Source organism: Hemiscyllium ocellatum, chromosome 1 (assembly GCF_020745735.1).
Source record: "Hemiscyllium ocellatum isolate sHemOce1 chromosome 1, sHemOce1.pat.X.cur, whole genome shotgun sequence".
Classification (NCBI taxonomy): Eukaryota; Metazoa; Chordata; class Chondrichthyes; order Orectolobiformes; family Hemiscylliidae; genus Hemiscyllium; species Hemiscyllium ocellatum.
This window is the reverse complement of record NC_083401.1, coordinates 84641522-84658530: the sequence shown is the minus strand read 5'-3', so window position 1 is coordinate 84658530 and position 17009 is coordinate 84641522. Positions and strand designations below refer to the sequence as shown.

Sequence of the window (17009 nt, the reverse complement as noted above, 5' to 3'; positions counted from 1 at the left end):
TGCAGTCACAAGTCTCACAGACTTGGTGAGTAGAGGTCAAAATTAATATACACTGAGTTCTCTACTTGCTTAACATGAAAAAGAAACTGTCTTCTATATTTTCTTAGTCACAGATCCAGAGTTGCACTTAAACTCATGACGCGATCCCATCCTGAACTACCTGGAGACCACTGCCCGAGGATGTTGGTGTTGTGGGTTCCTGCACTGGGAATGTCAAGGTGGGATGATTACATTCTTACTTGTTGAAGATGGTCTTTGCTCGGCACGAATGTTATTTGCCACTTAGTCAAAACACAAACTACGTTCCAGGTCTTCCCTATATGGGCTCACACTGCTTTATGGTGAGTATTCCATTAACTAACTCTTGAAATTGACATTAATGTGCTGTTTACTTCCATATACTTGGTTGATGTGAGTTGGTGTTCGGATAAGTACCAGCCACCAAATTATCCTAGATAATTTTAAACAACCAATTCAAACACATTATTGTCAGGTCTGTAGCAGGTGGGACTTGAACCTGGATTCCTAGACTAGATATACTAAGAAATAATTGTAATTTTTCCTGAATGAACTATGGCAGGGTTTCTAGGGACTATCAACCCTTCAACAAGCCTCTAGATGACTACAACGTTTCAGGTATATCGGGAATATTCCTGATGAAGAGCTTATGCCTGAAACGTTGACACTCCTACTCGTAGGATGCTGCCGGACCTGCTTTTCCAGCTCCATATGTTTTGACTCTGATCTCCAGCATCTGAAGTCCTCACTTTCTCCTCTTGATGACTACTCCTAGCACATGCTTTAACTCTTTTACCAACAGAATCTCTTAGGGTTTGGAGAAGACCTCATCTTGTCCACCTCAGGTTCTTTGGCAGCCGAACATACGGATGAAAATTGTCCCTTTTTAATGTCAGCTGAAATATTGATCCAGCACAAATGTTTGATAACTTTACATTAACTGTTTGAATTGGTTTCAGTGGGATATTAACATTATTTATTGCTCCTGATGCAAAGACAATTAACATAAGACAATGTAGCAAGCAAAAATTACTTTGCTTTCACTTCAATGGTAGACTTTCAGCTTCCCGTCCACATATAATTCTAGCATGAGGGAAATCAACCACCCATTTATAGAAACATCCTACTTCATGAATTCAATTGGAAAACAATGTGGTTTCTACAGTAAATCTATAAACAAGCCCCAGAAGAAAAATTGAAAATCTAACCTTAGAATCTGCTGCAAATTAAACAGCTCTCCAGATTTTAACAAAGAAATTGATAAATATCTGTAAATTTTACTTGACAACTTCTTGGAATTAAAGAGTTATATAAAACTTAGCTTTCATAAATTCATTCAGCCCATTTAATCTATTGAGCAAAGTTTGTCCATTGCAATTCTAAATTTTTTATATTTTTAAAATATGTTAAGCGCATTGGTTCAGTTACTTATGAGCACCAATGTAAAAAGAGTGTAAACATTTGTCATAATTATTAATCACTTCTGTTAGATACTAAGGTACATTTCAGAAGCCTTATATTTGGTGAAGATTCCCGAAGTATAACTGGATGTTGATCAGATAGGCTGAGGAGATGCAGATGGAGTTTAACTGAGTTAAAATGAGAGGTGTTGCATTTTGGAAAGGCAAATCAGGGTAGGACTTATACACTTAATGGCAAGGTCTTGGGAATGTTGCCAACTAAAGACACCTAGGAGTGCAGGTTCATAGTTCCTTGAAAGTGGAGTCACAGGTAGATAGGATAACGAAAGTGGTGTTTGGTGTGTTTGCCTTTATTGGTCAGTGCACTGAGTATATGAGTTGGGAGGTCATGTTGCGACTATACAGGATGTTGCTTAGGCCACTTTTAGAAACTGCGAGCATTTCTGGCCTCCCTGTTATAGGAAGGATGTTGTGAAACTTGAAAGTATTCAGGAAAGATTTGCAAGGATGTTGCCATGGTTGGAGGGCTTGCGCTATGGGGAGAAGCTGAATAGGCTGGGGCTGTTTTCCCCAGAGCATCAGAGGCTGATGGGCAACCTTATAAAATCATGAGTGGCATGGATAGGGTGAACAGCCCAGGTCTTTTCCCCAGGGTGGTGGGGAAAGCTTGAGGGCATGGGTATATAAATAGGAAGGGTTTGGAGGGCTAAGGGCCGGGTGCTGGCAGCTGGGACTAGATTGGGTTGGAATATCTGGTCGGCATGGACAGGTTGGACCAAAGGTCTGTTTCCATGCTGTCCATCTCTATGACTCTATGACTATAACCTGGTGATTTCGGATTTTTAAACTTTGAGAAAGTGAGGAGTGCAGATGCTGGAGATCAGAGCTGAAAAATGTGTTGCTGGAAAAGCGCAGCAGGTCAGGCAGCATCCAGGGAGCAGGAGAATCGACGTTTCGGGCATAAGCCCTTCTGAAGAAGGGCTTATGCCCGAAACGTTGATTCTCCTGCTCCTTGGATTTTTAAACTTTGTCCAGCCTAGTTCAACACCGGCTCCTCCACATCTGCTGTTTTAGATATTGCAACACATCTCAAAGCACTATGTAAACATTTAATTTTGAATTAGATCATATGGTTATCAGAAAAAGATATCTCCAGCACAGTGAATGCATAAATACTTATATTTTATGAATTATTAATCAGTTTTTTCACTCGTGTATATTGTAACAATATTGTTACATCAAACAATTAACTTTAGATGCCCATATATGGATTCAGCACCACTGAATTAAAGATAGTATTGAATCCTGAGCCACCTAATGGTAGAACTGAAGAATAGCATCATTTGCATCTCAGAATCCAAGTTTCTAGTCATTAACTGATTCAAGTGTGAAAGGGCAATGTGTTCAATTATTATTACATCAAGTTCTGATTCCAAAGAGACAACTAATTGCACACTTGGTACAGGTGTGGAAAGTAGATGCAACCATACCATAGTGAACAAATATAAACAAAATTATTTGTTAGTGCAATTTCTTTTTTCCCCACAAACTCATGCATTTATAGATAGAAGTTACCCAAATTAAAAATATTTTGCACAAACAGCTTTTCTATTTAACAGATACAATCCAAAATACTTAACCTAAAACTAATGAAGAGAACTATGACCAACACACGAGCACGATTGATGAGGTTCAAACATGGAGCTGCAAGAGAGGCATAAAATTGGAAAATGCAAAATTAAATTAGAGATAGTTTGCAAGAATGGTGAAGGTTGCATTTTTTTTTAAATTAAGAATTGAGTGGTACTATTGGGTTTGTAAAAAAAGTCACCTGTACCTGGAAGGAACCAGTTACAATGACTTCTAGCATAGGAGTCAAATGAATCAGGTCAGAAAAATATTGGAAATGGAGTCAAGGGTCCAAGAGTGAATCTCGGAAAACGTTTAATTCATACTCAGAGCAAAAGGAGAAGAAAACCTCAGCACCAGATATGGTGAAACTTGTGTCATTTACACCGATAAAAGAGAGATAGGCACTGGGGAAACCAAGATGAAAGGGTAAAGAAGGATATTCTATTTCCAGTAGTTAATATGTCAATAACTAGGGGTCACAATTTCAAGATTGACAGCAAAAGAGCTAGAAGTGAACTAAAGAGAAATTTCTTTTCTCAAAAGTTGTGAGCATCCTGAATGTGCTCTCTCTGAGAGCAGTGGAGATGGATTCCATATGAGTCTTTCAAAAGATATCAATTTCAAATGAAGAAGTTAGAGGGCTACAGAGATAGGGCCGGAGAGTAGGATTAGCTCTTTTCAGGAGTTGGTACAGTCCCGATGGCTCAAATGGCCTCTTTCTCTACTGTAAAAATTCTGATTGCATGCAAGAGAGAGAAAATAAAGGCTTTCCTTCTGTCAAAGATATTAAAAAGTGGCTTGGAAGTACTTGAGAACATCAGCGGTCATGGATGCACGATGGTCAAACAGATGGCTAAAGGCTTGCCAGACGGTAGCTAAAACAATACAATTTTAAGTGACCCTGGGAGAGAGCTTTTCTGTTTATTTTTGGGTTGGGCAGTGGTGCGTTGGGGGGGGGGGGGGGGGGGGGAGGTCGAGAGAAAGAAACAGAAGGAAGCGAGTTCATGCATCCCCTCTAACACAGCTGCAGGTGCCTATTCATAAGAATGACCCAAACCTCCCATTTGCTTTCAATTTCAATAAACCATTTGACTCTCATGCTTACATTTCCACCCTAGAGCTGCTGCAATGGTCCAGTGAAGTCCAACGCAAGCTTAAGGATATCATCTCATTGTCCACGTAGGCATATTGCAGCCCTCAGGACTCTATTAAGTTCAACATCTCAGAGCTTGAACACTGTCCTCCCTATGATTACATCCATCACCAGTTACCCCCGTGTTTTGTTTGCATGTATTTGCTCTCAGCAAAACTGACCTATTTTCTTCAATTAACACTTGTAATTCATATCTTATAGACATATATACCTCTCTAGTCTCATTAGCACACCCTTTAATGCTTGTTCTGGGCATCCTCACTATCTGTTGCACTCATCGTTTCTCCTCTTAAAAACAAAAACTGCACACTAATTTGGAGGCTTTTTTGACACAGTAGTAGTGTCCCTGCTACTGGGCCAGAAGGCCTAGGTTCAAGTCCCAATTGCTTCAGACGTGTACCATCAACATCAGAACCAGTTGATGAAAAATATCTATAAGAAATGGTAGTCTTAGTATTTTGAATTTTGACGGACATTACATTACACATTGATTGAAGCAACAGTACTCACAGCATGACTTGGGAATAGTCATGGGAAGATGGTACTTCTGACCAAGTCACCATGTACTGTGTAGTGTTTTCATTTAATTGCCATACATCAGATGTATCATCTTTCTTACAGTAAATCCTGACTTGGCAATATATCACTGTTCCTTCAATGTTGCTGGGTCAAAATTCGAGAATCCCCAAAGAGCATTGCAGGTCAACCTACAGCACATGCAGCAGCTCACTACCATTCTCAAGGCCCACTAGGGATGGGCAATAAATGCTGACCCAGCCAGTGATGCCATGTCCCATGAAGGAATTTTTTTTTAAAACATAAACATTGACATCAATAATGTTTATGACAACATATCATTTCTAAATGGCAGTGACTGAGTGTTGACACTGTTACCCTGATTTTAGGTTTGAACTGAGGGCTGTTAGAGGGCAAAGTGGTGTGAACTTTATCCATATCTGAGTTTTATGCTAATCTATAAAAGAACGTCCCATGCCCCAGCATGGTCATCCTTCACCTTATTTTTTTGACATTGTTCTCAACACACAGGTGACATTGGACACGGAAATAAAGTTGTACCATCAACCCCTAAGCATATCATCACTTGTTTGCATCAGAGAAAAGAAATTAAGTGAACAACTGCATGCCCAAAATGGAACCCATCCACCAAACCATCAATTTAAACAAAGGGAAAAGTAGATAAGTTCAGTCATGGACACGATCCTCATCCCCTTATTAATTCACAGGATATGGATGTCACTCGTTGGGCCAGCCTTTACTACCCATTCCCAATTGCCCTTGAGGAAGTGGTGTTACATTTAGATAAAGCTTTCCAACTGGGCATTCAAAGCACAAGATCACCTTTGTACACTGGCACCATGATACAGGTCCCTCGCTACAAAGTGGCATATTGAAAATTCAGGGGCCAGATGGTTTTGATTTTGACTTATATTTAAATAAATGATTGAAAAATTGTATGCAACAAGCCTACTTTTGTTTTTAAATAAGTGCTCCTAGTGGCTGAGTTTCCTCATGGAAGCCAGACAATGATCTTTTATCAGTACAAATACTGCACTAAAACAGTAAAGATATCTTAAACTGCAGCAATGACATCAATGGCTAAAATTCTTAGAAAAACAAGTTATGCTTCAATTACATACGAAGTATCTCCTATTTCAACTAACTGATAAATATTCACAAAATAAGCCAAGGCGTTCTTTCACCTTGCAATCACCAAGGGAAATTTGTCACATTTAATTTTACAACTTGAAGCATACCGTTTATTTCAACAGTAGAAGGACCACACAACATATCAGTGCTCCAAAAAGCACAATAGACAGAATAGAATAAAAGCCAACAAATATTGAAGTCAAGACGAAGGAATGAAAACCTACACCCAGCTGTTCTTGAATTAACATTTTTTTAATTAGTTACTTGCACTCTGAGCTTAAATTGGACTGAGACAATTAAATATTGAAAACTTCAGTCTTAACCTTGAGCTCAAGTTTTCAAGTCCTTGAATAGCAGAGCGTTATATATTTCATTTCAGAGAAGAAATGTTATACGATATAAAGACTGGCTTGGTTTGCCATTTTAATTAGTTTCTTTCCAAATGGCAGCACCTAAATTGTCTAAGGTCTCCTGTACTTTAGAAGCTTTTCTCAATTTAGATGCCATTTTCCTCTTGCAATATTTTAGTTATAACTTGCATAAACATTTGTATTTAAAACATCACCAAAAATATACAGCATAAGCACTACCACTAATTCTAATCATTATTTTTGTCAAGGAGATTTTATTTTTTGCAAAATGAGTTCTGCAGAGTCATCGAATGAGAAAATTAGTCAATGCATGGCTTTTCTGATTGACATGTATTTCAGTGGATTGTCACAGTCTGTCACTTGAGTGTTCTTGAATGGTTTTACTATAAAACATTTAACATCATACAAGGTTTCAATGTCCTTCACTGGAGCAATACAAACAATTTTTGACACAGACAGATGAGGACATTCTGTGGTTGATGGGTCAAAGATATGGTTTTTAAGGAACATCTTGAAGGAGGAAAGAGGGAAGAGAGGCAAGAGAGATTTCACAGAATTCCAGTGTGTAGGGCCTAGCCAAACAAAGGCATAGCCACCAATGGTGGGATAATTAAAATCAACGATTTTCAAGAGCTAAAAATTGGGAGGAATGTTAATAACTGGGAAGTTTATGGAGCACATTACAAAGACAGGAAAGCCCAAGCTTGCATCCCAGTCAGCTACAGCAGAGAATGCAGGCATAGCAATGAATAGTTGGCATGATAACTAAGCACTTACTGCATTGTACAGACTTCTCATGCAATCATATCAGCTTTGGTTTCCTATTAGTTGTATATTGAGTAGATCACAAGATAGAAATGATCATGTAATCATTTTCATTTTTGTGATAGGAAATGACATCAAGCAGACTGCATTTAACTCAAAGGGAACAAAACTGTGCCACAGCCCATTACACACTGGATCAAAAATATAAGCATTTGGCTGCAGTATACTTTTGAGCACTAATCATTTTTTATAACGAATTAGAGTTTCCAAGGGAATGACATGCAGCAAGACAATGGGAGAACTTGGAAATTCTGAATACATGTGGGGAATTAATGTGGTTATTGGGAAATGTTTATCACATTCTGCAATAGACTACCAACTAAAGCATAAGTATGGATGCTCTATATACCTTCATCAAAAAGTCCATCAATGGGGAGTTTATTTCTACTTAGGGTGTATTAGAATACAGCAAAGACCACTCAACCAACAAGTCCATGTCATGCAACTAATCTGAGACTCCTACCACCCTTATTCAGTGCTCCCACTATTCCTTTCTCCCTCGTGCTTCCAGCTTTCCCTTGAATGCATCTATTCTAACTACCTCAACTACTCCTTATGATGGCAATTTCCATTCTAACCACTATCTAAGGAAGTTTCTCCTGAATTTACCATTAGATGTACTAATGAATATCTCATGTTTATGGCCTCATATACTGTCTCACCATCTTTTCTACATTTATCCCATCAACTTAAAGACTTCAACCCCTCGGTCTAATCCTTTCTGGAGATATTTTTTCTCTGTGCTAACACCCCATCATCCCCAGCCTGATCTTTTCTCACCAGCCTTAAAATTGAGGCTCGGTGAGTAACGACCTTTTATTGCCTGCATTTGACCAATTAAGGGACTCAACTGTTAGACACCCAAGACCGGTTCTTGACTCCCTCAAACTTTCAGACAGGTCGAGGCAGGCAGGAAAGATGCAGAAAATACACCCAAGAAAGTTGATGGGGCCCTGCCTACAAATCCTTCCTCCAACGGGGGCTGTAAAATTCTGCCTTAGATGTGGATTGACATGAACTCTATTTTGGCAACATTCAAGGAGAGTTATATTTTGTGTGCAGACCTAAAGAGATCAGGAGTGGTTTGCAAATCTGAACAGTGGGAATTACACACTAGCCATCTGCAAACTGTAGATCATGTACAGGATGTACATGGCTGTCCAATTGCCATTCAATCCCAGATAACAGCAGAACTACTGACATTGTCTATCCCCACTATATTATTGGCCTGGGCCCTTGCCTCCTCAGTTCTAACTGGCTGTCACTGAATTCATGTGTATTAGGGCCCCTCAACAGGAGGGGATTCCAACTTTTGTCAGAAGGAGGTAGATTTAAAGATTTGATCATTCTTACTTGATCATATCAAAGCAAAATTCACAAGGCAGCAGAAATAATATCAGCAAAATTGTGAAGCAATCTCACTGGAAGCAATTAGTCCATTTGCCACCGTGCATATTTTTGCTTTCAAAAACATGATGTGCGATAGACCTGAAATGCTAATTGTTTTTCGCCACTGATATCACCCGAGTTCTTGAGTATTTCCAGTGTTTTCTGCTTTTAGTTTAAGTATTGGTTGACAAGGAACATCCTCTTATCTGTTATCTGCCTGTTATTTATATATACTAACATTCATGACATACCTTATGTCCATTCATCCCATAAAAATGGGAGCAGAAATATTCATCTGAATCACAAAATATCCAAAGTCCGGGAATGTGAACCTTCCAAAGCTGCGCCCTGTATTTCCAGAACTTCCTACTTGAATCTTCTGTCAGTTTTGTGCCCCTCCCACAATACTGAAGCAGCCTTTATCAAAGTCAGAAGTGGCATTCTGTTTGACTGTAACAAAGATAAACTATTCCTCCAAATCCTGCTCAGTTTGTCTCCAGCTGGAGATGGTTAACCTATGCCAACTCCTATTTTCTATATTATCTCCTCAGGTACTTCTCCATTACCATCCAGTTGAATGAGACCACTCTCACTCTGTTCCATTCTTTCCCATCTAGTTTCTCTTCCTGCTCTGACACCCTCACCTCTGATGATCCCAGAGGAAGCCCATTATAATATGGATCAATATACCACAAATTCAGTGACAGCTCAGAGTACCACCAACATCAGGTAAGACAGAAAAAGGTTCTCCAAATCCCATTTCTATTTCTCCTTTGCTATCATAAGGGTCAGAGGATGCCTGGAGTTTCTTAAAAGGTGATGGGAGCAGCAGCACAATGAGCGAAATTCATCACCAACCTCACCTAAGTTCACACCACTGACATTTTGGATTATCTGTCCATGGCTCATTTATGACGTAAATCAATTCTTTATACCCCAATGATGGACATTCACTGTACCTTTCATCCACATACTGCAAAACATCTGGAAACACAAAGTCAGGTCTCACTATAAACTAGTAACACCTAACTTTCCCTTTCAAGCACGTTCCTCAACCTCGCCACTGAATCTAAAATTACCAAACTGCCTGCCCAACATCTAAGAGTAGATGAACAAAAACATACTCCAACTCAAGACTAGGAAAATTGTAACTATTGAAACAGAGTATAGTCGTAAATAATTTTTCACATTGTGAAAGAATATAGTGTGGCTCCTCAGGGAATGGCATTAGCCATTGCTTTGTTTAAAAAAAAGTGTACAGAGGAATCTCGATTAACTAAATTTCAAATTATCCAAAGAAGATTTCAAAGTCCTGAAAAATTGTTACATCAAAAAGGTAAGTGTATTCAATTTACCTGTACCGAAGAACATGTGAAAATGCTGGCAAAAACAAAGAAACTCAAGCAACAGCGACTGGACATTTTTTTAGCTAAGGGTTAGTTACGCAGCCCTTTGCAAAAGTATGTGTTTTACAGTGTGATATTAAAGAGTTAACTTGCTCTGCTGACCTGCAGGAAATTGGCTGTCCCAAGGCTAGGGTGGGATGCCTCTGATTTACAAATAGATTATAAGAAATTACATAATCATCTCCTATTATTCAGATCCATTTACATGGCCATTTCCTCACCATTCAAAAGCCTATTTACTTTTGCATTCCCTATTCAGAAATCAATAAGAACATTACAGTCAGAATTTGACTATTCCCTGTAGTTAAAAAATACAATTCACAGCGGATCTGGCCAATAAAGGATGATTTGCATTACATTGTTTTTGGAGTGGTCACTGCATTGTGTTGAGTAGCATGTGGCTGTGAGTGTGAGACTGGGGGTTGTCTTGTGAGTATTACTGACTGTGATGTAAAGATTCTGTCTAAAGGAAAGACTGTTTCCTTTGTTCAGAGACAGCTTCCCTGGACATTCTTCACAACCATGGCGAAGAGTGTTCAGGGTTTCTCCAAAGCTTGCAGTGTATTGTGCTTCATAAAATTTTGCTTGTTCACACAAGTTGGTGTGCTGTAGTTGCAGCTGAAAATGTGTTGCTGGTTAAAGCACAGCAGGTTAGGCAGCATCCAAGGAACAGGAAATTCGACGTTTCGGGCATAAGCCCTTCATCATATGCCCGAAACGTCGAATTTCCTGTTCCTTGGATGCTGCCTAACCTGCTGTGCTTTAACCAGCAACACATTTTCAGTTGTGATCTCCAGCATCTGCAGACTTCATTTTTTACCCGTGCTGTAGTTGCATCAAGTATGTAAAGAACCTCAGGGAAAAATAACTTAACAACAGTACAGGGTATTTAATCACTTTACTCAGCTGTTCATGAAAAAAATGGCCGAGAACATAAAGGCATGCATGCGGCAATGCTTCTGTCTTTCTATTGGGACAGTGCGCTCCCAGAAACTGACAAATGCTCCTGCAACTGTAGAAGCTGTCCGGGACCTTGTTTAATGCTGGGATTTCATATACTGCATTTATGTGATGGTAAGTCCTTCTCAGTTTAACTTTAATCTTTGCATTCTGCAAATTACATTTGTTTAAATAGCAGACTCATTAAAATTATAGATTTAAACACAATCCCAAAACCTACAGAACACAAAACAAAACTTAGAACCACTGAGAAGGGGTGAATCAGTTTCAGTTATTTAAAGTTTTTTCAGTTTGAAGAGCTGTTAGTAAAAAGCAAATGGGGAAATGCTGAAGAATCATTGATGTACAGAAACAGGATAATTGATGGGAAGACAAAAAAAAAACAAGAGGGCATGGTCAGAAATACAGGGAGTTATTGATAAAGTATAGGAGACAGCCAGGCCACACAATCAGCAAAGATCAAGAAAAAGGTTTTAGGCAAAACAGTGGTTTGCATTACTGCCTCACGGCACCAGGGACCCTGGTCCAGTTCCAGCCCTGAGCAACTGGCTGTGGAGTTTGCACATTCTCCCTGTGTCCAAGTGAGTTTCCTCTGAGTGATGCAGTTTCCTCCCAACACTCCAAAGATGTGCAGGTTAGCTGGATTGGTCACGTTATCCTAAGACCATGACCCCTACCTTCAGATTCCCCAGCCAGGGAAGGCATCTTCCCTGCGTCTAGTCTGTCCAGATCTGTTAGAATGTTATACATTCTAATCAAAACCCCCTTTAATCATTTTAAACCCTACTGAACACAGGCCCAGTTAAACCAATCTCTCCTCACATGACAGCCTTGCCAACCCCCGTATCATCTGAGTGAACATCCACTGCGCTCCCTCTATGGCCAGTGCATCCACCCTTTACCAGGGAAATCAAAACTGCACACGACACTCCAGGTGCAATCTTACCAAGAGCCTGTATAACTAGTAAGACATCCCTGCTTCAGAATTAAAATCCTTTTGCACTGAAGCTCAATATACCACTTGCCTTCCTAAATGGTCTACAAGAATATACAGACCCCTCTGTATATCCACACTTCCCAACGTATCAACATTTAAATAATATTCTTCCTTTCAGTGTTTCACACCAAAGTGTAAAACTTCACAGTTATCCACATTATATTGCATCTGCGATGTGTTCTAACAGCCTAGGTTGTCCTGGAGCCTCCTTGCATCATCATCATCATCACAATCCCACTTAGTCTTGGAAATATCGTATTTGGTTTCCTCAGGCTGAGTTATATATATCATGGATAGCTGAGGACCAGCACCGACTCCCTACATTACACCACTAGTCAAAGGGTCATACAGAGATGTACAGGACAGAAACAGACCCTTCAGTCCAACTCGTCCATGCTGACTAAATATCCTAACCTCATTTACTCCCATTTGCCAACACTTGGCCCATATCTCTCGACCCCTCATTCATATACCCATCCAGATGCTATTTAAATGGTGTAATTGTACCATCCTCCACCACTTCTTCTGGCAGCTTATTTCATACATGAACCATATTCTGCATGAAAAAAGTTGCTCCTTAGGTCCCTTTCATACCTTTCCCCTCTCACTCTGAACCTATGTCCTCTCGTTCTGGACTGCTCCAACCAAGGGAAACAAACTTTGTCTATTTATCCTATTTATCCTATCCATGCCCCTCATGATTTTATAAACCTCCATAAGGTCACCCCTCAGCCTCCAACGCTCCAGGGAAAACAGCCCAAACCTATTCAAGCTCTCCCTATAGCTCAAATCCTCCAACCCTGGCAACATCCTCGTAAATCTTTTCTGAACCCTTTCAAGTTTCACAATATCTTTCCAATAGAGAGGAGACCAGAATTGCACGCAATATTCCAACAATGGCCTAACCAATGTCCTATACATTCACAACATGACCTCCCAACACCTACACTTAATGCTCTGACCAATAAAGGAAAGCATACCAAATGCCTTCTTCACTATCCAAATACCGGTGACTCTACTTTCAAGGAATTATGAACGTGCAACATGCCTAGGTCTTGCTGTTCAGCAACACTCCCCTGGACCTTCCCATTAAGGCCTGCTTTGATTTATTTTTCCAAAATACAGCACCTTGCATTTATCTAAATTAAATTCCATTTTGCCATTCCTCAGCCCTTTTGCCCATCTGATTAAAATCCCATTGTACTCAGAGGTAAACCTCTTCACTCTCCACTACACCTCCAATTTTGGTGTCATCTGCAAACTTACTAACTATCCTTCTTATGCTCATATCCAAATCATTTATATAAATGACCCAGCACCAATCCTTGTGGCACACCACTGGTCACAGGCCTCCAGTCTGAAAAGCAACCCTCCACTAACTCCCTCTGTCTTCCACCTTCGAGTCAGTTCTGTATCCAAGTGGCTAGTTCTCCCTGTATTCCATGAGATCTAATCTTGCTAACCAGTCTCCCCCAAGGAACCTTGGCAAATGCCTTACTGAAGTTCATATAAAGCACGTCCATTGCTGTCTTCATCAATCCTCTTTGCTTTTTCTTCAAAAAACTTAATCAAGTTAATGAGGCATGATTTCCCATGCACAAAACCATGTTGACGATCCCTAATCAGCCCTTGCCTTTCCAAATACATATACATCCTGTCCCTCAGGATTTCCTCCAACAACTTGCCCACCACTGACACCAGGCTCAATGGTCTATAGTTCCCTGGCTTTTCCTTATCCCCTTTCTTAAATTGTGGCACCACATTAGCCAACCTCCAGTCTTCCAGCACCTCACCTCTGACTATCAATGAAACAAATATCTCAACAAGGGGTCCAGCAATCAGTTCCCTAGCTTCCCACAGAGCTCTAGGATACACCTGATCAGATCCTGGGGATTTTGCATTTCAAGACATCCAGCAACTCCTCCTCTGTAATATGAACATTGATCAGGATGTCACCATCTATCTTCCCACATTCTATATCTTCCATGTCATTCTCCATGTCAAGCTGGAAGGAAAATACTCATTTAGTATCTCCCCATCTCCTGCAGCCCCACACATTGGCTGGGTGTTTTGCTGATCTTTGAGGGGCACTATTCTCTCCCTAGTCACCCTTTTGTTTTTAATGTATTTATAAAAACCCTTTGGATTCTCCTTGACTATTTGCCAAAGTTAACTCATGTCCCCTTTTTGCCCACCTGACTTCCCTCTTAAGTATACTCCTACTGCCTTTATACTCTTAAGGATTCACTTGATTTCTCCCGATTATACCTGACACATGCCTCCTTCTTTTTCTTAACCAAAATTTCTCCAGTCACCCAGCATTCTTTACGCCACTAGGAAAAAATTATTCCTACTGTGTTCCTGGTTCGTCAATCAATTCATAACCCATGGCAGTATATTTCCCCCAATATACGCCACCCTATTATGCAAGTTCTTAACAAAAATCTTGATAAAATCAAAATGCACCACATCCACTGGTTTCTCTTATCTGTGAAATAAATCCTAAAGGGGGTGCAGAGGGAGAAACACCTGGATTTGTACACGTACAAAGTATTAATAGGTACAGGACAGATTAAGGATAAAGTTTATGAGGCACATGGGATTTTTTTTTAAAAAAGAATATAAAATCAAGGTGGTGATGGTGAACCTTCAGTTAAAAAAAAACTAGCCTCGCTGGAGTACCGTGCCCAATGCGAGGCACTTAAAACTTTGGGGATCTCACAGAAGCCTGTGAAATTCTGTCAGGATTCGACAGGGTCGACGGAGGAAAGGTCCGGAGGGAGTCCAGAACCATGTGCTCCAGTTGAAGGTTCCGTGGTAAACTATAAAGGATTGAGAGGAGGAGAAACTTCTTCACTCAGAGTAGGGTGAGCTTGTGGCGTCAACTACCACAGACAGCTGTCAAAACTCAACGACTCCAAGGCGGCGTCTTGGAGCTCAAGGGATCATTGGATGTGGGGTAACAAGTGGGAACAGGTCATGAAATTTGGAGCGTCTGCAAAGCAGGCTTCTTCAAAGTAAATCTACATTTTAAAAATGAAAAGCGAACAAAAAAAATCTCCCTTCCCCTATCAGAATGCAATCTCCTTACTTTCCATTGCTGCTTTCTATTGAATCAGTATCTGTGAGTCCCTCCTCGCCGATGTTGGGTAATGTGATGGGATGTTGCTTGTTCGACAGTTTCCACGTAACGCTATCCTCAACGGATACCGAGGACCTTCCCGAGCCAGAAATGATGTTGTTGTTTGATCCGGTCTGAGCTGGCACGGGTTTTAATGCACTGAAAGCGGCCAGGTTGGAGGACGGAAGTGGCGGGGCTGCGATCTGATTTGCACTCCCTGGACTCAGGCCGGCGGGCTTGGGCACAGTGGCCGGGGCTGGGAGAGAGGGGCTGCTGTTTTTGACGGTGGCGGGGCTGCCTGGAGCAGAGCCGCTTGCAGAAAGTCCAGAGGCTTTCCCGGAGACACTGAACAAGGAAGAAGTGAGAGGCGTTGCTTTAGCTGAAGATACTGATGGCCCACTGTTGGAGGAACCCGCTGGCGGGACAACAGGAGAGGCGGAAGTCTTGAAAATGTTTGCAAATATGGTTCCCAGGTCCAGCACTGCAAGCTTCATTTTTTTTTGTTAAAGTCAATTAAAGCACACCAGCTTCTTCAGCCGCAGGACTCCAAACAACACTAACTACAGGCAGTTAAGAAATTTGATACGATCTGACTTCCCCATTAAGAAGAAAATAAGTTTTCTTTAGAAATCGGTCTTGCAGATATTCTCCCAGGCTATCCATTTCTCTCCCATTAACTACAGCCGTTGCTGATACGACACACTGTGTGATTGAAGAAACCAGAATCTTGTTTGTCAGCTTGCCTGTTGGTCTGCTGCTATATTGCTGACGAAGAAATAACTGCAACTCCGCAGCTCGCTCGGCTGCTTGTATAGTAATAATTCTCTTCGGAGGACAAGAACAAAAGATTGCTATCAAAAACAAGAGTTGGCTGGCCAGCAGACTTGTCAGGTGACAGCAGCAGCACAGGTTGCTACGCAAAACAAAACCCTTACTGCTGGTTGGTCCATTACCCATGACTGAAGGGTGGTTCTTATTTAACATGTAAGGAAACAGATTTCTCCATTCTGAAACGATGAAGGTTTGGTAGAGGCATTGAATGCATGTTCCAGCGTTGACTTGTCATTGCACTGACCTTTTAAATCCTCTCTTGGAATCTGTACTCACAGGGCAGAGCCACTCATCTCACCAGGCAGGAGCCCCATGAATATCACGCTGTGCAGCTTGCTGGATTGTGGCCTCTCCAGTGGGTTGAGTTCAGGGAAGGGGTGTGGCCGCTGAAGAGCTGCAATCGGGCAGTTGGAATGGGCTCTGGGTTGTATTAACAGGATTACATCTGTGAGGTCATAGAGATGTACAGCACGGAAACAGACCCTTTGGTCCAATCTGTCCATGCCGACCAGCTATCCTAGCCCCATCTAGTTCCACCTACCAGCACCTGGCCCATATCCCTCCAAGCCCTTCCTATTCATATACCCATCCAAATGCCTCTTAAATGTTGCAATTGTACCAGCCTCCAGCTCATTCCATACACGTACCACCCTCTGTGTGAAAACGTTGCCCCCTAGGTCTCTTTTATATCTTTCCCCTCTTATCCTAGTTCTGGGCTCCCTGACCCCAGGGAAAAGACTTTGCCTATTTATCCTATCCATGCCCCTCATAATTTTGTAAACCTCTATAAGGTCACCCCTCAGCCTCCAATGCTCCAGAGAAAATAGTCCCAGCCTGTTCAGCCTCCTCCTGTAGCTCAAATCCTCCAACCCTGGCAACATCCTTGTAAATCTTTTCTTAAACCTTTCAAGTTTCACAACATCTTTCCGGCAGGAAGGAGACCAGAATTGCATGCAATATTACTACAGTGTCCTAACCAATGTCCTGTACAGTCGCAGCATGACCTCCCAACTCCTGTACTCAATACTCTGACCAATACAGGAAAGCATCCCGAATGCCTTCTTCACTATCCTATCTACCTGCGACTCCACTTTCAAGGAGCTATGAACCTGCACTCCAAGGTCTCTATGTTCAGCAACACTCTCTAGGACCTTACCATTAAGTGTATAAGTCTTGCTAAGATTTGCTTTCCCAAAATGCAGCACCTCGCATTTATC

The 17009-nt window shown here is 41.1% G+C and overlaps 1 protein-coding gene across 2 annotated transcripts in view; it reads right to left on the bottom strand.

The window, feature by feature from the left end:
* Window positions 1–15804, bottom strand: part of LOC132815092 (protein FAM149A-like) — a 106490-nt gene extending 90686 nt beyond the window's left edge. For both annotated transcript variants that reach the window (XM_060823847.1, XM_060823855.1), the window contains exon 1: window positions 14932–15804. In XM_060823847.1, coding sequence (XP_060679830.1) covers window positions 14932–15455 — 524 coding nt within the window. In that variant the 5' untranslated portion in view covers window positions 15456–15804. The remainder of the gene's footprint in view (window positions 1–14931) is intronic.
* Between the last annotated feature and the right edge of the window lie 1205 nt (window positions 15805–17009).